Source organism: Tenrec ecaudatus, chromosome 2 (assembly GCF_050624435.1).
Source record: "Tenrec ecaudatus isolate mTenEca1 chromosome 2, mTenEca1.hap1, whole genome shotgun sequence".
Lineage (NCBI taxonomy): Eukaryota > Metazoa > Chordata > Mammalia > Afrosoricida > Tenrecidae > Tenrec > Tenrec ecaudatus.
In genome coordinates, this window is record NC_134531.1 from 140195338 (window position 1) to 140215573 (window position 20236).

General features: G+C 42.6%; 1 protein-coding gene across 3 annotated transcripts; it reads left to right on the plus strand.

Annotated features, from left to right (window-relative positions):
• Positions 1–8102: 8102 nt before the first annotated feature.
• Positions 8103–18013, plus strand: C2H5orf24 (chromosome 2 C5orf24 homolog). Of its 3 annotated transcripts, none has more exons than XM_075541574.1 (3): positions 8103–8367; positions 11187–11373; positions 13626–18013. In XM_075541574.1, the coding sequence occupies exon 3, from the start codon at positions 13629–13631 to the stop codon at positions 14196–14198; it is 570 nt and encodes a 189-aa protein (XP_075397689.1). In that variant the 5' UTR covers positions 8103–8367; positions 11187–11373; positions 13626–13628; the 3' UTR covers positions 14199–18013. The 3 variants fall into 3 exon arrangements, with proteins under 3 accessions (XP_075397689.1, XP_075397690.1, XP_075397688.1); XM_075541575.1 differs by lacking the exon at positions 11187–11373 and having other exon boundaries at positions 8104–8367; positions 13626–14058; positions 15712–18013; XM_075541573.1 differs by lacking the exon at positions 11187–11373 and having other exon boundaries at positions 8104–8367.
• The last annotated feature ends 2223 nt before the right edge of the window (positions 18014–20236 follow it).

The window sequence follows — 20236 nt, forward strand, 5'->3', positions numbered from 1 at the left end:
CAGATGTGCTTTATACAATTGATGTATGTATATGTATGAACTGTGATAAGAATTGTATGAGCCCCAATAAATTGTTAAAAAAAAAAAAAAGATTTCACTTGACTCTGATCCACAGTCAATGCTCATGGAAATAGTAGTCAGAAAACCAAGGGACATATTAGAGTTGGCAAATCTGGTGCATGCGACTTCTTTGACGTTTTTTTTTTCTTTTTTACCTTTTATTAGGGGCTCATACAACTCTTATCTCAATCCACACATATACATACATCAATTGTATAAAGCACATCCTTACATTCTTTGCCCTAATCACTCTCAAAGCATTTGCTCTCCGCTTAAGCCCTTTGCATCAGGTCCTCTTTCCCCCCCCCTCCCTCCCTGCTCCCCTCTCCCTCATGAGCCCTTGATAATCCACAGATTGTTATTTTGTCATATCTTGCCCTATCCGGAGTCTCCCATCCCCCCCTTCTCTGCCGTCCATCTCCCTGGGAGGAGGTCACATGCGGATCCTTGTAATCAGTTCCCCCTTTCCAACCCACTCACCCTCCACTCTCCCAGCCTCGCCCCTCACACCCGTCTTTGAAGTTTTAAAGAACAAAGTTGGCACTTTAAGAACGAATGTCCTTTCTAGAGATGGAAACCCCACTAAGTGAACTGGGCTTTACCTCAAACTCACTGGTAGCCTCTGGACTTAGGGGTGAAACTCCCTAGTGTGAGAAGACTGGTGGAAGTTGGACATTGCCTTGAGGTGCGCAGTGAATGGTGGCCTGGAACTCCCACATAATTATTATTTTAATGCCCTCCTTGCTTCAATAAAACATGTATTAATCTGGTAGGCATGACTCCACTGTTGTGAATGAATATTATTGGAATATTTGCTCTATTACCAGCCTGTATACCACATAATGTCCAGTCACTTAAGAGTTTAACCTATACAAGACAAAAATTTATATATTGTGCATCTTAGCTAGCATAAATGCACATAATTTTCTTTTCTTAACAGTGTTTTAAACTCTATACCAGTGGCTCTCAACCTTCTTAATGCCGCGACCCTTTGATACAATTCCTCATGTTGTGGTGACCCCCCAACCATAAAGTTATTTTTGTTGTTGCTGCTTCATAACTGTGATTTTGCTACTGTTATAAATCAGGCGACCCCTGTGAAAGGGTCATTCGACCCCCATAGGGGTTGCGAACCACAGGTTGAGAACTGCTGCTCTATAACATTGGCTAAATTAATGACACTAGTAGTTATGGAGTGGGCTGCTAACCACAAGGTCCCCGGTTCAAAACCACCAGCCAGTTCCACAGGGGAAGGACGAGGCTTTCTACTCCAGTGCAGATTTGCAGGCTCAGAGACTCAGAGGGGCAGTTCTACCCTGCCCTATAATGTCAATCTCAGTCAGCACTGACATGATGGCAGTGGAAATGATGCCTCGGGGGGGATGATTGATAATGTTCTCAACACTAAATGAACACTGAACACTAAATGATGTCTCTAAGGTGAACCAGAGACATATATAAACCATAGATGCATAATTGAAGTTCAGGTTCATCCTTAACTCTAGCCCTAGTCTAAGAACAATCCGTTCTTAGCACATGACCCTGCTTGATGCTCACCCTTATGAAGAGCTCGCTGAACACATGGTGCTAGAGCAAAGTGTGGATAAGAAGAGAGTTATTTTTTTCTTTTTCAGATTTGTAATATTTTTAGTAATTAACAAGTAGGTCTATATAATTTCACTAATTTTGTATTGAAAATATTGCATATTTCACTATCTATCTGTCTATCTCATTGCCATCTTACTTATAGTGATACAATTGGACAGAATAGAGCTACTGCCCCTGTGGGTTTCTTTCTTTTTTATAATTTATTATTAATTGGGAGTTAATACTTATATCATTCCATAGTCCAATCACATCAAGCAGAATTGTACAATTGCTACCACAATCCGTTTGCAAGCATTCTCTTTCTTCCTGGACTTCTTGACATCATCTCCCTTGTACCCCCAAACGCCTCTGTACCTACCCCATCACCCACCCCAGATAGGGTCCTAAAGGCTTGTCTTCGAACAAGCAGCCCTCTAAGTAAGCCATCAACTCAGTCCACACGGAAGAAGCTCACCAGCCTGTGTGACTGCACAGGGAGGATTGTAAAGTCAATTACCGCAGAAACAGGTCAAAATGTAATCTCTTATCGTTTGATCTCTTCTTTGGCCCATTTTAAAGCTGTTTCCATGTTTTTTAATGTGAAGGGGAAATGTAAGTGGATTAAACCCCTGGGGAATCCCCTCTGACCATGGACCAGGGATGTAACAGCCTTGCTTGCATGCAGAATGCCTTCACTGGAAAAAGGACAAAATGCAGTGCCCTAGCATTTGATCCCCTTGTGATCCATTTGAATTTGTTCTAGTTTTTAATATTTTCTGTTCTCTTCAATTGAGTTTTTTTGTTTTACTGTTATGATTATTTAAAATGTTATTATTAATATTACTTTTATTGTATGCTTTTCTGTTTATGATATCCAGGATTGGTAAATCTATAGCGACAATCACTGGATGAATGGTTGCTTGGGGTTACGGCAGGGGAGGCTGTGGGGAAATGAGGAGCTAATAACAAGGAGGACAAGAAGGAAGAGACCCTCCTAAAACTGATTGTGGTGGTGATTGTACTGAACTATTGAATTGTATGGCAGGTGAAGTATATCCCAATAAAACTCTTGGGAGAAAAAAAGAACAATTAATGTTCTTCTGACCTCAGCTATGGCGTGTGCAATCTCCTCATATGCATGTGAAAGTTGGACAATGCATAAAAAAGACCACAGAAGAATTGATGCCTTTGAATTATTGTGTTGGTGAAAAATATCAAAAGTACCATGGGAAAAAAATGTACCACGGACTGCCAGAAGAATAAACAAATCAATCTTGGAAGAAATACAACCAAAATGCTCCTTCGAAACCTTCATCTCACATCCTTTGGACATGTTATCAGCACACCAGTCACTGGAAAACACTACCACAGTTGCTTGTCGTAGTTGGGTTGACTCCAACCCGAAGCGACCCTCTGCACAACAGAACGGAACACCGCAGGGTCCTGTGTCGTCCTCACAACTATTCTAGCCCTCAGCCCACTGATGCAGCCACCGTGTCAGTCCATCCCACTGAGCGCCTCCTCTTTTATGCCGCCCCTCCACTTGACCAAACAGGATGTCCTTCTCCAGGGACTGGTCTCTCCTGGCAATATGTGCAAAGTATGTCAGACGAAGTCTTGCCATCCTTGCCTCTCAGGAGCACTCTGGCCTGACTTCTTACAACACAGATTGATTTGTCCTTTGAGCAGTCCACGGTACTTTCAATGTCCTTCTCCTGCGCCACCATTCAATGCACCTATGCCTCTTTAAGTCTTCCTTATTCACGTGCATGCGATGAAATGGAGACTGCCATGGCTTGGGTCAGGTGCACCTTAGGAACCTTAGTATCCTTGCTCTTCCGTACTCTGAGCAGTATGGGATAAAAAAGACGGTTCCCAGCTCGTCTCCCCCAAATCTATGTGTTAGACTTAGGACACTGCTTGCAACTAATGGTAAATGATTGTCAAGTATCATCTCCCTGAAGACTCCGGCCATCCAGAGCAAGCAGACACCATTGCTTCTCCCACAATAGGTAGGGCTCACTCGCTGCTGTTAGGGACAGTGGATTGCTTCCCCTGAAAGCTTAGGCTAAATAAAGTCTCCATGGCTAGGGCCATCAATGAATCTAGGATCTGCCTATCTTGTCACATGTATACGCTTAATACCTCCTCTCCCTATAGTGTGTGTACCTCTAGATTGTCCCCCTCCCATTACTGTATTACGTATAGTACAACCCTTTCCTATGACATATGTCTTTACCTGTAATTAGGGGGCTTTGGTTAGCAATAAATCTCGCTCGCTCTCTCCTGCTCTGTACCACCAAGAGGAGCTGAGGTGAGCATGCTACTATGAAATGTCTGCCTTCTTTATTTCACTCTCTCTCCTATCGCTTTCACTCTCGATGACTTTATTATAATCTTCATATATCTCAACCATACAATCGCACTTACTGACCCCATGATTTGTCGGGGGGCACTAGTTACCCCCACAGAACAGGTCTTCAGCAGCAGAATTACCCAATGCAATGTGTTGTTGATCTTGTGACTGCTCCTTCCATGAGCATTGATTGTGGATCCAAGTAAGACACAATCCTTGACAACCTCAACCTTTTCTCCATTTAGCCGAATGTTCCCTCTTGGTCCAGTTGAGAGGATGTTGTTCTTCCTTACAGTGAGTTGTAATCCACACAGAAGGCTACAATCCTTGACCTTCATCAGCATGTGCTCTAATTTCCTCCTCACTTGCATATCACAGGTGTTCATAGGCCTTTCTCCATTCTGATGCTACATTCTTCTTCACAGACTACAGCTTCTTTGATTATTTGCTCAGTCTACAGATGGAACAAGATACAACCCTGCTGCACACCTTTCCTGATTTTAAACCATGCAGAATTCTCTTGTTCTGTCCACACAACTGCTTCTTGATCCATGTACAAGCTCCCCATGAGCACAATGAAGTGTTTTGGAATTGCCATCTTCTCAAGAGTACACACAATTGATTATGGTTCACACAGTCCAATGCCTTTTCATAGCCAATTGTGGGGGGAAGTCAGATGCTTACAGACATCCCTGAAGGCAACTACTGCCAGGCTGCTGTCTCCCCCACCACAGGGGTGGGCCTGCTCCCTGCTGCTGGAGACAGTGGGTTACTTCTCCCTGAAGCTTGCAACCATTAGCTTGGCACCTGTAGGTGGGGTTTCCACCCTACTGATGATGGTTCCTATGGAGATCCAGAGACCAGGTCAAAGCTAAGCTGCCATCCTGACTCTAGGATCCACCCATCTTGTCACATGTGTACCCCCAATCCCTCCTCTTCCTATTGCGTGGATACCCCTAGATCACCCCCTCCCATTACTGCATTACCTATAGCACAGCCCCTCCCTGTGACATATGTCTTCACCTGTAATTAGGGGGCTTGCATGTCCCCAGAGACTATAAAAGCCTGGGCTAGCATTAAATATCTCATTCTCTCTCCATGTGGACCACCAAGCGGGGCTGAGGTAAGCCTGCTACTATGAATTGTGCCTGACTCCATTTATTTCAATATTTCTCTTCTATCTCTCATGCGCTCTATAACTTTACTATAATCTTTGCTTATTATCGCTGTACAATTGCGCCTACTGGACCCGTAATGATGTGTTAGGGGCTGGCTTCCCCTGGCAGCCAATGAAACACAAGTAAACAATTTTCTGGTATTCTCTGCTTTGAGCCAAGATCCATGTCACATCAGCAAGGACATCCCTTGTTCCACCTCTTCAGAATCCAGCCTGGCAGTTCCTTGTCCATGTGCTGCTGCAACTTTTTGGTTGATGGTAAGCAAAATTTACTGGTGTGCGAGAGCAGTGATATCGTTCTATAGTTTGAGCCTTCTGTCGGGTCATCTTTCTTTGGAATGGGCACAAATAAGGTACTTTTCTAGTCAATCAGCGAAGTAGCTGTCTTCCAAGTTTCCCGGCAGTCACAAATCAGTGCTTCCAGGACTTCATCAGTGTGCTGAAAAATCTCAGTGGGTTTTCCATCCATTCTGGGAGCCTTGTTTTTGGCTAGTTGGTAGCCGGTTAACTAAAAAGAGGATAATCTTCAACTAAATGGTGACAACACTGGGCTCAAACATTGCAACTATGAGGAGGAAGCATGATAAGTCAGGGTCCGTTTTGTTGTGCAGGGGCTGCGATGACTCAGTGCCTATTGAAGGGCACTTAACGAGGACATGTTTTTAATATGACCTCAAGTATATGTACATACTTTAACGGCTTTTCATGTTGGTACTATCCCTTTCCATATAAAACAATACCAGTCGATTCAGTCCTATTTTCCAGTATTTTTTCGGGGAAATTAATTCAAATCATGTTTAGAATCATGCAATGAAACCCTGCCTGCCTGAAAAGTCAGTAAGTTTGCCTATGTTCTGTACTGCATTGGATTCCCCTACGGGCTTGAGTGCTCCCTTGGAAAAGTTCCCCATCCTGCTTTCCTACTGGCAGGGCTGCTCTCACCCAGGGCTGGGCACACTGCAGGCCCCGTGCTTGGACAATCACAGCACGAGAGAAGGGGCAAGCACCTGTTTTAGGGGAAAAAAGGGGGGCCATCTCAAATATAGTTTAAGGAGAACATTTATTACATCCTAAAAGAGATAAAGGCAACACAAGACACAGATACACCACCTGGATGAGGCCATTCACATGAGTTTGACATGGTTCAAGAGTTTGTTGAGACAATAAGTGTGGGTAGGCAAAGGAAACTGATTGGTGGCGGATCGACACATCACAATTCCAGGTGGGACTAAAGAAGTAGGACCAGGACTGTGATTGGGACAAGTACATCATTAGGCTTACAAGGCTGGTCCAGGCCCTTCTGACCAAGGCAGTCAGAGTGAGATTGAGGGCATGACTCATGACTATGTGACCTGTTGTACAGTCCCCAGTACAGTGACTTCCAGCAAAGACAGACCTAGGCAAGCCCCTAAGAGAGAGACTTCCCTCCCCCCACTGGCCAGAGAGGGTGTGGAGGCAACCCACTCTCCAAGGCATTTGACCTGAGAGCAAGATCATCTCCATCCTTGGATAGAAATCCAAAAGCATTCTAAAACCAAAAACTCACTGCCATCAGGTTGATGCAGATGCATAGTGACCCTCTAGGGACAGGACAGAACTGCTTCTGTGAGTTTCTGAGGCTCACCTTTTACGGGAGCAGAAAGACCCGTCTTTCTAAGGTGGAGTGGCTGGTGATTTGGAACTGTTTCACCTTTTGGTGTGCAGCCCAGGGAGTACCCACCAAGTCCCCAGGGCTTTTCTGAAAGTGTTACAATGTAGGCTTAATCTATGTGGTGACTCTGCAAGTGTCACTGCCACCCATAGCCTTTTGCAAACCAGGGTGTCAGAGTTGAAGCTCTAATCCACACAGTACCCTCCGGTTTCTAGCATCTCTCTCCTGTCTCATAAAGCATCTTCCTTTCAGGAGCTGCCCTAATTCTGGATTCTCCCCATGTGAAGTCCAGGAAGGCCTGGGGAAACCAGTCCCTTCTGCTCAGAGGCTGTCTGGGCTAATTGCCTATGCCTGGAGTCTCTTCAAACATAAAAGGAGAGGCTATGTGAGCCAAACACTTTTTGTCCCATCTCTTCCTGTGATGGGAGAATGCAGAATTTGTCAGTTTTAAGAGGGCAATGTAGATGAAAACAAACACAACAAAGAGGTAGGGGTGTGGAGCTGGGAGATAGGGAAGGGGAGGGGTTGAGAAAGCAAACAATGTATTCAGGAGGTGGGAGGGAGCACGACTGATTGTGATTATGCCACTCATTCGTAAAAGCGATTTAACCATGAAAAAAAAAAGTTAAAAGTCGATTGGGATAACGATTGTATGATTCTTGATATGATCGAACCATTGAATTGTATGATATGTGGATTATGTGCCAATAAAAATGTGGAAAAAATGATAAGGCGTTCCAGAAACCAAGGCAATCCACTATCACCAGATCCTAGCCCGAAGGTTCCAACATCGTTATTATTTGCAGTTGGAAGTTACCCCCCACCCCACCCATGCATAGCAACTGGAGGAGAACGGCTGAGTGCCTTTAAGATGCGTTAGGCCTCACCTAGCACCATGCACTTTTAATAAAAATGTTGCCAACCGAAATTGTGAAGTTTCTAAGAGTATAACTAAATCCAAATCTTAATTCTACCACTTATTATATCTGTAACCTGAGAAACGGGGTCAGTAGTAAATCCGACATCGCCGAATAGGTAGAAAATCAGTCCTCGTGGGAAAATCACTGTTACATCCCTTTTTGGCAGGGCGCTCCCACCTACGCCTCAACAGTCAAAGCCCCTGGGCTTGCTACCCTAGTCTTCGCCGCGCAAGCGCAGCCTGGCGGCCCCCCTAGCCTTCGCAAGCTCGCGTGCGCTCGCAGGCCGGGACCGGGTCTCGCGATGCGTGTGTGCGAACAGTGCGAGCTGTGCGTGCGCGGCCCCGCGAGCACGCGCACGCGCACGCCGCCCCTCGCAGTCCGGGCTGTGGTAGCTTCTTGCTCCGGTGCGGGACGAGGAGCCCGACTGTAACCGCCGCCGGAGCTCGCCGCCGGCATCTCCTACCCCGCTGCCGCCACCATCTCTGCCTGGCCCTCTGCCGTGGGTCCTTGTCCCGCCGCCCAGAGGCCGGGCTGGGCAGGGACGGCGCCGACGAGCGATTCCCAGCCGATGGGAAGCCCCTGGACGCGCTGAGGGGCCGGGCTACGAGCGGCTGAGGTGGGTGGGCGCGCGGGCTCGGCCGGCCGGCGGGGGGCAGGCTCGGGGCGGCGGGTGCCGGCGGGGGAGCCGCGAGGTGGACCCTGCGAGAAGGCTCTCACACCGGAGCTCCGGCCTAGCGCGAGCGCGAGGAGGGGCCCCGGCCGCAGCCGCCCCTCCCTCGGCGGGAGCCATTACTGGAGGGGGGTCCTGGGCGGGGGAGGGGACGCCCGTTCTTGGCCAGGGGGGAGGTCCGGAGGCGCCCGCCTCCGAGAGAGCCTGCCGCCGGCCAGCGAGCGGGGCGTCCGCGCCGTGGGGCCTGCGACAGCCGCCCAGGAGCTGGGGTTTGGGAAGGGTCCGGCACCCCTTCTTCGAGTTGGGGAGCCTGTCTTCTGCCGACTCGAGCCGGCGAATTCATTCCCAGTCGCCGTCGGGCACAACAGGTCCGCCCTTGTCAGCGCCTCGGGTCCCCCCACAAGGCTTCTGGCCCCGAGGAAGCGTCGCCGTGGGGCACAGTTAAGGACCAGGAAGAAGACAAAGAAGGCCGGGATTTCTTTTCGGCGCCCTCCCGTCGCATCCAAACTTTCCAGGCCCAGGGCCAGACCTGCTGGCATTTCTTTTGGCCTGTTTCCGAGTGGACGGTTCCTTTGGAATCCGGAGGTCGGACACGATTCTAGCCCACCGTTAGCAGAATGCCCCGACTTCCATCGCCTGAGCGTCGCGCCAGCAGAAGTTGGGTTTCTTGCACGGCAGGTCTAGTCCTGGGTGAGAGCCGCGTGCATCCCGCGTGAAGGGACAAAAAGCAGTTGAGAGTTGTTCCCCCTGAAGCAGCAGTGACCGTGGCCACGTTCAAGGGGAGGGAAAGGGATTTGGCCATACCCATTGGCTCCTTGAGCCTGCGGGGACGACGGTGGTAGCCTGCCCTGGGAGCATTCCCATGGAAGGCCTTCTGCCTTGACTTCTGCAGGTTCAGGGCCCCCTCGTTAGGTGGTTAGGTCTCTAACCTCAGGTTGCCTTCAGACTGTTCTCTAACTCTCAGAGCTGGTCAGCGAACGCTTTCTAGACTAGTCGGCGTCATTCCGACTCCCTAGAGCATCCCTAAGGGGCCCAGGTGGTGCAGTGGGTGGGCTCAGGATTAGGCCACTGACTTAGAGGATGGGAACAGTCAGGGATATATGGTAAGAGTTATTAACTATCAAGCCCCTTAAGTGGGATAAGGGTTGTGTTACTAAGTGTAGGGCTAATGCTTGGTAGAAAGAGGAGGCAATCTTGTACAGGTTGACAGCCTCCGAAATCCACAGGGCAGTTCTACTCTGACCACAGCATGCCTGTGAGTTGGCATCGACTTGATGGCACCTGAGGCTCATACTGGTGTATGTGACTCCTGCAGCCTGAGTAAAGGTTTCCCCACTATTGGAAAGCAAAGCCTTCCTAGCAAACCTTTCTTTCATAAGCTGAAATGGCATAAAGCGAAGAACAATCGCCATTTATATGGAAAAGATTTGTGAGTGTTCTCAGACGAGCAAAATAACCTTTCTTTTGGCTTGCTGCAAAACCTGAACACTAGTTAAACTTTTCACTACCCACCCCCCCCCTTTTGAATGTGAAAAGAAATAATTTTGGATTTTTTTTCCAGTTAGCAAAAACGGGCACTAAATTGAAGCCTTTTGTATAAAGTTGCATGAAGCAAACTTTGGGAAGACGTGATACCATTCTATGATAGTTTTTCAAGTAGGATCTGATAGTGCTGATTCTCATTGTTAGCAGTCTGAAAGTGGGAAAAGTTAGCTTTTAGCAGTTTCCTTTTTTGTTGTTGTTTACAATTCACATGGACAGTTGTCATGGGAAACCTCATGCCCTGTTTGTTAATCAATTACTGAGTGAAAGGAACAGTCACTTTTGGTAGCATCAGGGAGTGATGCTCTGGAACACACAGAAGAGCGAAACTGTGCCCTTTAGAGATGTGCTACAGTCAGTGTTCTCACTGTCTTGATAAGGACGTATCGGAATCCTTCTGCTCCTGTCCCTTTGATTTGGGTCCCAGTGCATACAGTAGTGTTTTGCTTAGAATTAACCTTTTATACATTTGAACTATGTCAGAAGGAAATAAATCTAAGACAAACAAAATGCATAAATTCCTAGAGAAGATTGACGGACCTGGAGAGGAGTCTGAAGTGTTTGGTCTCCATTACTGGTCTGATTTCTGAATGGCATATGCTTTGCAGTGTGGGTTTGTATCTGAGTAAAGACTGTGGTAATATCTTGGTGCTAAATGCTAAGATGCTACGTATGGTGTCTGCTTTCATAAGGAAGTGTACATTCACAGGGTTTAGATAAGTTTTATAGGGACTGAAAAAGCAGGACCGGAAAGCACTGAAGCTCTTTGGAAGAAGAAACATTTCCTCTCCTGACTTGCAGTCCTATCCGTGGAAGAGAACGTCTACCTTTTTGCCTCTTTTATTTGAACTTTCTGGCAGGTTGATCCCTGGATAGTGAGATCATAAAAGAGGTCACCTTTCTCTTAAAACCTGAGTGTTTTATTTGCATGTGGCCTTTAGTCCGACTTTTGGCAGTACTCAAACTGGTATTTTGATCCTATCTGTACACATACATTTTTCAGTTTATAATGCAGTGGAGACGGTGTAGTTACTAATAGGGAGCACACGCATAGAAAGCTAATGCATGGTTTGCAAAAGAGAAGCATATAGCATATATTTGTGTAAAAATGTGGTATTTCCCCCACAAACCTCTAGTGGGGTTGCCCTGCTAACAGCAGCAATAGAAGGGTTTTCTGGGTACTTGGAGAGAAAACTCACTGGCATGGAATTGATTTCTCATAGTAACACCCTGTAGGACATAGATCTGCCCCCGGCGATTTCCAAGATTGCAAATCTTCATGGGAGCAGAGATCCTCTTTCTGTGAAGCAGCAGGTGCCTTCGAATGGTCGGCTTTGCAGTTTGCAGCCCTGCGTGTAATCCACTGTGCCACCTGGGCTCCTATTAGGAGAGAGGAGGGAGCTAAAAAAGGTGAATAGGAATTTTTAAACTGAATTTTGTAGCTTCATAGAGGCTTTGGGTTGGCGGTGGGATAAGGAAACCTTTGGCAATGTCTGGAGAGTTTTGGTTGTCACCGATAGGGTGGGGAGAGATACAGTGCGATGCTATTGGCATTTCGTAAGTGGAAATCCGGGATGCTGTTAAAAATCCTAAAACACACAGCCCTACCACAAAAATTATCCAGCCCCTATATTCAACAAATAAAAGGGAATTAGTAATAATTAAAATGAATAAAATTTTGTAGAGAGGAGAAGGGTCACAGCCTTAAAACCCTCCAGATTCCTTACCCATCAGACCTACCACTAGTCTGAGTGGTTATAAAAGGGAGAAAAGTCAAATTGAAATGGACTTAAATTCTTTTGTGACATATGTTAGTTTCCCACAAAGAAAATGATCTGGCCTAAAGGATAAATGTTGCACTGTGCTGTCGTTGATTCTGAAGTCAGATTACCTGAGTCCATATTTGATTCACATCTCATCTAAAATTAGAATTTGAGCTAAGTGATATAACTGAGTTCTCTTATATCCTTGGGAAATGAATAAAAAAGTACTTTTAATGTTTGTATTGCGTTCAGTGTTATTTTAAAGTCTATAAACCTTCTGCCTTAAGCAAGTAGCATCTCGTAGACTTTTTCCCTCAGAGTTAAATTAAGGCTTGGAGCCACCTGGGCAACAAATCTGTATCTATTGATTTTCACTGAGTATTTAGTAATTTAACAATTGTGTGGCTTGATTCCCATTTCTTTTTTCCTTTATAAACAACAACAACAAAAACATGCTACAGTGATTTTGACTCTCATAAATTACCTCCTGGCCTTTGAGAATAACTATTTTCTTTAGTTATTAAGATCTTAAATTTCACCTGTTTGAAGAGTACAGGCAAACATCTAATGAATGAAGTCAAGACCTTAATATACACAGACCCTCACAAGCTCATGGAAAAAGTAGAATTAAATGTTAGTGGAATTCCTCCACAACGTAAAAGCATCCTTGTATACATTGGTGATTTCTAAGTGTGACTTGGAACCCATTTCTTTCTCTCATGTCTCTTCAGGCGTCCTCAAACTGCGGCCCGCCAAGTATTTGTGCCCCGCTTGTTTTTTTACTTCAAAATAAGCTATGTGCAGTGTGCATAGGAATTTATTTGTTCATAGTTTTTTTTTAAAACTATAGTCCGGGCCTCCAGCGGGTCTGAGGGACAGTGAACTGACCCCCTGTTTAAAAAGTTTGAGGACCCTTGCTCTAAACCTTCATTTTCTATATGTCTACATGATTTGGTTATTTAGAATTGGCTTGCTATGATTGTAATTTTAATATATCCTGTTATAAAGAGGGCGCAGGGGTGTCAGCAATGCCTTCTCAGACAAAATAAGAGACTTTGATCTGTGGGTTAATAAGTCACAGCTCAAAACGACCCATGCCATATTTATGATCAAGGGAGCAAGCAGTGTAATTCAGCCTGTGTCTTGAGAGTCGTGCCTTCAAACCAGGTGCTTCATTGTAGTGATCACCTGTGTTTCTGTGTTGAACGTTCAGCTGTCTGCACGGTGTTCATGGATTTTCTATCGCTGAGATGCTCTTGTTTTAACTGTGTAATACTGCTCTCTGTTTGGAGAGAGTCATGGAGTCAAACAGTACCTTGGCCCAGGAGATTGTATTCTTCGCTTAGTACATTCCCTCTTATGTGAAAGGTAGTATACATTAGGAGTTCATATAAATAATGTCAAAATGATAAGACAGTGATCTGCCTTGTGGAAATTGTGGTTAGGTCAGAAGTAGCATGTGTACAAAATACAATAGAGGCTAAAGGGGGAGGCATTCTCAGAGCTCCAGGGAAACTGAAATGTAGCCGAGCTCTTATCTTTTCCTGATAGTCTCCTGGGGTTTAATCATCCAGAGAAGGAAAAAGCCTGCAAAATGTAACCGGTTTATTTTCTACTCTGTACTTCACCAGTTGCTAAGTAGGGACTATGGTGGCCACTAACCAGCATTATGGTTATCCTGTGTGACTTTGCTCTCTACCCATGACTAAATTGAGAAAAACAGGAATCTTAGATTCTGCCGATGTGTGTCTGTTTATAAATATCTGGAAGCCTGCCCACCAGCGTAATTTTATGATCTTACATTTCGGGGATAGACTGTTTTCCCACTGAATATTGTCATATAAATATATATTTGTGCCTATGGTATATTTATGCATATTTTCCTTTTACTTTTGGTAGAAAATGATGCATCCTGTTGCCAGCAGTAACCCAGCTTTCTGTGGGCCCGGCAAGCCTTCCTGCCTCAATGAAGACGCCATGAGAGCTGCTGCTGATCAGTTTGACTTATATGCCTCCCAGCAAAGCAAATACAGCCACACAGTCAGCCACAAACCCATGGCTTGTCAGAGGCAAGACCCACTAAATGAAACACACTTGCAGACTACAAGTGGCAGGAGCATAGAAATAAAAGATGAACTAAAGAAAAAGAAAAATCTCAACCGATCTGGTAAGCGTGGCCGGCCGTCGGGAACCACCAAATCAGCAGGATACCGGACCAGCACAGGCAGACCCCTGGGAACCACCAAAGCAGCTGGATTTAAGACAAGTCCAGGCAGACCTTTGGGTACAACTAAAGCTGCAGGATACAAAGTCAGCCCAGGGAGACCTCCAGGTAGCATTAAAGCTCTGTCGCGTCTTGCCGATCTCGGTTATGGCTGTGGCTCTGCTGCTTTCCCTTACCCGATGATGCACGGCAGAGTGGTTCACGGGCTAGGGGAGACCAGCAGTGAAGTGAAGCCGCCTAGTGAGTGAGTGAGCAGGAAAGGAGGGGCCGCTTGAGAAGGAAGAGTGTGATAATCCCAAAGCGTCTTGGTTTTTTTTTACATACAGGAGTGTAGGGCCTGGGCTTTCCAAATCTGTTTTCCCTTTTGATTTTTTCCAGCTTTTGCTCAGAAGCTGCCATGTTCTGACAGGTGTACTCGGGGCATGAGCAGGGCATTGTATTTGTATATAGATTCAACTGTAATACCAACCTAAATCATTTTTGGTTTCCCTTTAGTGTTATCGTAGTCTCTGTGTTTCATTACAACTGTTGGCCATTCTAAACAGATGCATTTGAAACCGTTAAAACTATTAGTTTGTGAAGTGCAGTATAACAAAGATACTGGAGATGTTTTTAACTGATGAGCAAAACAAACTAATGATTTGGAATTCCGTAAAGTAATAACTGAGTTTTTGTATCATATTCATGAGACAGGACACATTCATATGCGTTGGCATTTTACATTAACTTCAGATGTTAAAAAGCTTATTTGTAATTTGTATGTTTAGGTAGCTTCATATTTATTTATCTACATGCCATTCATTAACTGCTCTAATCATTAATGTTTGTTTTCAGCATTGATAAGTTTTTTTAATTGCATAAGAACATATATACCAAACACTACAAATAATGCATATTTACAAAAAATTGAGCTATTTTATGGCCACCTGCACATTACATTTCTAATGAAATATAATGCATTCTGAGAAGAGCATATTTAATAGAAATAGAAAAAGACATTCCTAAGGCCTGCATATGGCTATGGTCAGTACATGTTGCCTTTTTTATACTTAGTGAGTTTTTTTAAAGGATTATGTTTAAAAACATTAATTTGTGTTGCTCATTTATTTGTAGTTTTTTAGTTTTTCTAAGAAACACTCCCATTACATTAGAATTTATTGTGCTTTCAGGTTTATCTCTACCAAAGGTCACAAATTTAATGGTAGACTGTAAAACTGGTATAAACAGAAGGCAGTTTCCTGGCTGTCGGAACCCAAATATTAAGAAATATATAGGAATTCATCTATGCATGAAAAAATATATAAAAATGTGCTTATTATTTAAAATCTTGTGGATCCTGGGAGGCCACTTCATCCAAAAGAATTTTTTCCCCCCCAATAATGTTTGCTTTAAAAGCAAAAATAGATAGAAAAGGAAAAAACAACAACATTGGGGTAAATATATATAGTCGGGCAGGAGGGAAATCCCTTTCCATCTTTTTGGAAAGTAATATTCCTTGTTAATACACATTTTATTTATTCTGAGTTTGTCTAAATAAACTAAACTATTTTAAACTTTGGATTTGAGAATTCCACTGAACTTTAAAGTTACAATATATGTACTTGCAATTTAATTGCCTTTGAGATTATAATATTGTAGGCTTACAGTACCCCAAATGTTAAAAGTTCTTGAAAGGGGCCCATGCTGTGTTGTTTGGCTTGCGCTCAGTTAATGCAGGCTCTGATTGCAAATGGATGTCATGTTTCGTACCTTTTTTGTCAGGAAAAAAGCAGCAAGCCTTCAGGTGTTCCAGTGATGCCTGACACAATGAGCTGGACCTTATTTATGCTGCTCTGTACAGTAAGAGGTGTTGCATTATATGTGGGACTGTGTGCACTGGCATCTTAAGACAGTGACCTCAACAATTTTAGCATTGCACAAACCGTAGAGAACAGTGTGGGATGACTGCATAATCAATTGTCACATTCTGGCAGCTAAATGGCTTCAAGAGTATGTTCTTGCCGAGGCTTAAAATAGAAATTTTAAGTAATTTATTCAGTATAACTTCTGACATACACAAATGCTTACATCTTTATTCATATATTCATCTATCTGTTTTTATTATGTATCTGTCATTTAGCTATTTCTCAAGATGATGTTCAGCAGTTATTTACTTATAAATCCTTTTTTGAACTCGTTCCCGTATTAAATGTTTTTTCTTATAATAACATATACCACTGTCTAGGATTTGATCGCATGTTGTGTTCTATAGGAAGCCCATTTGGCATTTCCCTTTCTGTTCGTTTCATTCCTGATTTTGTTCTGGGGATCCACGGTCCTTTCCTATGTTCACTCGCCCCCAAGCCTCCAGCCCATCTACTCAGTGGTGCTCTGTGTCAGAAGATAAAGCAGATGTATTATTGTATAATGAACTTTGTACACATGTTTATGAAATGGTAAAATCAACTAAAAGAGGTATGCTTTTAACAGTGAGGTGCTATGTCCCAGGAAAGAAAGCGGGAGAGGGCTGGATGTTCTGCAATTGTGAATGGATAGCAATGTTTAGAAACTTGAATTTGCTGTTCATGTGGGCAGTGATCCAGAATAGTTGATCCGTATACTGGTGTGCATCTCCTTATCCCACTTACCTTTTCTCCTGGTGAACAGTGTACTAGTACCATGCTGAAGAGAACGACATATAAGTGATGTATCTGAAATCCTAAAATATTGTAAGGTATTTTTACTTCTGTATAATCTGAAGACTACATTGTGCATCTTTTGTAACACTGTCTCTTGTCATGATAAACACTGAAATAGCATGTTAAATGATTGCCTAAACTTTAATATAATCAGATGGGGAAAGCTGATCTTTTCTCCCTACTGCGTGATTGTTCCTTGAAAGATAAATTACTAATTTTATACTGTGTAATTCTGTTCACAAAATAGGTTTCACTATTCTATATTAAAACTGTTGGTCAGAAAATGATCTACCATTCAAGTAAGTTGGTCTTATTTTTTCTTTAGATATTTTAACATGCCATTTTTATTATTGTCCTATTAACAAATAAGGAGCTCTGATACATATAAAATTTTCATTTTTTGACAGATAACTTTGCATAACCAATATTTAGTATGGGATGATTTTGATACTATCTTTGGAGTTTTGCACTGGATATTTTAAAAAATTAGCACAATGTATTAAAAGAAAATGTTAGTATCTGGTTAATTTTAATATTTGGGGAAATTTTTAAAGTCAGTATTTTAGTTAGACAAAAATTCCTTTATCTTTGATTGCCTTGAGAAAAGAAACAACTGTCAAATCAATATTCATTCAAAACCGATGTGTGAATTTACATGCACATTAAAGTAAGATAGGAGTCGGTTTGCATTAAGGAGGGAAAAAACTCTAGATTCATTTATTAGGCCAAGAGTGATCCATCCAGTGTAAGTATGAGTTAAAGAAGATAAAATCAAACTTGTCTTTTATATTTTGAGAAGCTTTAAAAGAACAATTCAGGGGATGTCAGTAACTGCCACTCTGTCAGTCATTGTCTATAAGCAGTACAACTTTATTATCCCTTTATAATAGAATAGTTCATAACAGTTATTCAAAACATTTTTCCCTTGGACACATATATTTTTAAACTATCATTTTTTAACTATATACTATTAAACTCTAGGATGTATCTAAATCTCTCTTTTGTTTTTCTTCTTCTCCCCTTCTAAGTAGATAAGTCTGTGCTTTTTGCATATAATGATTTAAGTTTTGAAATTTTTTATGCTATAGTAAATCAATAAGTGTGTGATTTGTAGTATTCAGACCACTCTGATTCTTTCAAGTTTTTATAATATCCTTTTCCACAGGTAATTAGATAATTATGGAGAAAATTACCAATTAATTGATAAAAGCACGCTGCCCTCTGCTGTAAAAAAGTCTGAATAAATATGGTGTATGTTTTTCTGTCCATGAACTTGAGCTACTCATGTGCAATTAATGTCTATGGAATGGAGTAGTGTTCATGATTTGTATCCACATTATCATATGGATGTATATTTATTAATAAAGTCATTACTTTCAAACCAACTATGTTTACTACTTTATTTCCTAGTATTCTTCAAATAGGGGAATGGTAAACGGTAAACCTTTAAAAAAATTTTTTCATTACTGTGGCTTATGTATTTTTCTTGGGCCTATGCTTTCTCAAATCTATGTACTCTGAAAAAATCTGTATTTTTAATTTTTCTCAAAATGGTAATTATGATTTAAAACTAACTTCTAAATTTATATACTTTTAATACATATTTATATGCTTATAATATTTAATATATAAGTAATATGTAAGATACACTGGAGCGAAAGTCACTTACTGCCATTGAGTTAGTGCTTGACTCATATTTACCTGTTGTGGGTTTCCAAGACTAATGGTTTGCGGGAGTAGAAAGCCCAGTTTTTCCCCTGGAACTTCTGGTGGTTTTTCACTGTGGACCATGTGGCTCACAGAACAATGAATAACCACCACTAGGGCTCCTAGTTTCTACTAAAGACTTATATTTCAATTTACTTGTGATTGATCCTTCTGCTGTAAAATTTTCAAATCATTAACTCGGCTAGATTTTTTTTAATGTAACCTTATGAGCAGAAGAGTGCAACTTTTGTAATTATATCTATAAAGAAAAATAATTGAAATATTTTAACATAAAAGGGGCTTCAAAAAGCTTGTGGAAAAATGGTATTTAAAAACAATGGAATTTTTATAGAAAATTTCCGAAGCTCCTATGTATTACTTTTTTCATTGCTTTCAGATCCTCTAGAGCAGTGGTTCTTGGCCTTCCTAACGCCGCAACCCTGTAATACAGTTCCACATGTTGTGGTGACCCCAACCTTAAAATTGTTTTCGTTGCTGCTTCTTAACTAATTTTGTTACTGTTATGATTCGTATTGTAAATATATGATATGCAGGATGTATTTTCGTTGTTACAAGTTGAACATAATTAAAGCATAGTGATAAATCACAAAAACAATATGTAATTCTATATTGTGAAATATTGATTTCTAATTACAAATGAATGTTGTCTTGAAGCATGGTGTAGCATGGGTAACAGTCTTCACGCCGGGTACTCGTATGTGGATGGACCCACCTGGAGATGGAGAGAAATAACGTGTTTTCCAAAGGTCTTAGGCGACCCCTGTGAAAGTGTCATTCTACACCCCCTCCCCAAAGGGGTCGCCACCCACAGTTTGAGAACCATTGCGCTAGAACAAATGTTGGCATTACTGCATACAAAATGGTTAGGTGCTTGACTACTAGTGGGAAGATTGACACATAGAACCCATGCAAGAAATACTTAAAAAAATGAGCCTGGCAATCTGCTGTCAATAAACAGCCATGGAAACCATATTGAGTGCAGTGCGGGTCTACTTGCACACATGGGTTACCATGAGTGGGAACTAGCCCAAGGCCAACTAAGAACAATAGTGATTGTCAAACTCTGTTTTGAACATAAAGTTTTATTGGACTCTCACTCCCTGCTATTGAGTCAATACTCAGAGAGATCCTAATAGGATGGGGTAGAACTGCCCCGGTGACTGTGCCAGACTGTTTCTGGGAGTAGAAAGCCCCCTCTTTGTCCCACAGAGCTGTGATGATTTTGAGTAGTCAGCCTTGCACATTCAGCCCAAGAGCGCGTGGTACCCCAGGGTTCCTTGTTAGGGGAATGGCTACACCTGTTGGTTGACAGCTTGTCCCAAACAATGCCAGGTAAGTAGTGGTGATACATGGCCACAAGACTTAAATATTTACTGTGTATTCCTTAACAAAAAGGGAGGCGGAAGAGTGAGAAAAGGGGAACCCATCACAAGATTGGATATATAGCTGCACTCCCCCACCCCCATACATGAAGGGGACAAGGACAGTGTAAGAGAGGAAATAATATATAATTGATCAAGGGTGTGGGAGGGTGCAGGAGGGAGGGGGAAAAGCTAATATCAAGGGCTTAAGCAGAAATGTCTTGGAAGGTGATGGCAACATGTACAAGTATGCTTGATACAATTGATGAATGTTACACGAGCTGTAAGAGCCCCTACTAAAATGATGGAGAAAACAACAACAACAACACACACACACAATCAGCCTGCTTTTATCAAAGAATTTTTATCAAAAAATAAAGTTGGTGAAAATTACACTCTTCAATTTTAGTCTTAAAGTTCATGTGCCAATACTACTTTTATTAATTTTGTGACATGCAGTTTTCCACATACAGTTTCTGAAGTTAGGTTATATCATTAAATGATTAAATGTAACATTGT

Coding starts and splice junctions, on each gene's coding strand:
- C2H5orf24 (XM_075541574.1), top strand. CDS start 13,629: ATGATGCATCCTGTTGCCAGCAGTAACCCAGCTTTCTGTGGGCCCGGC.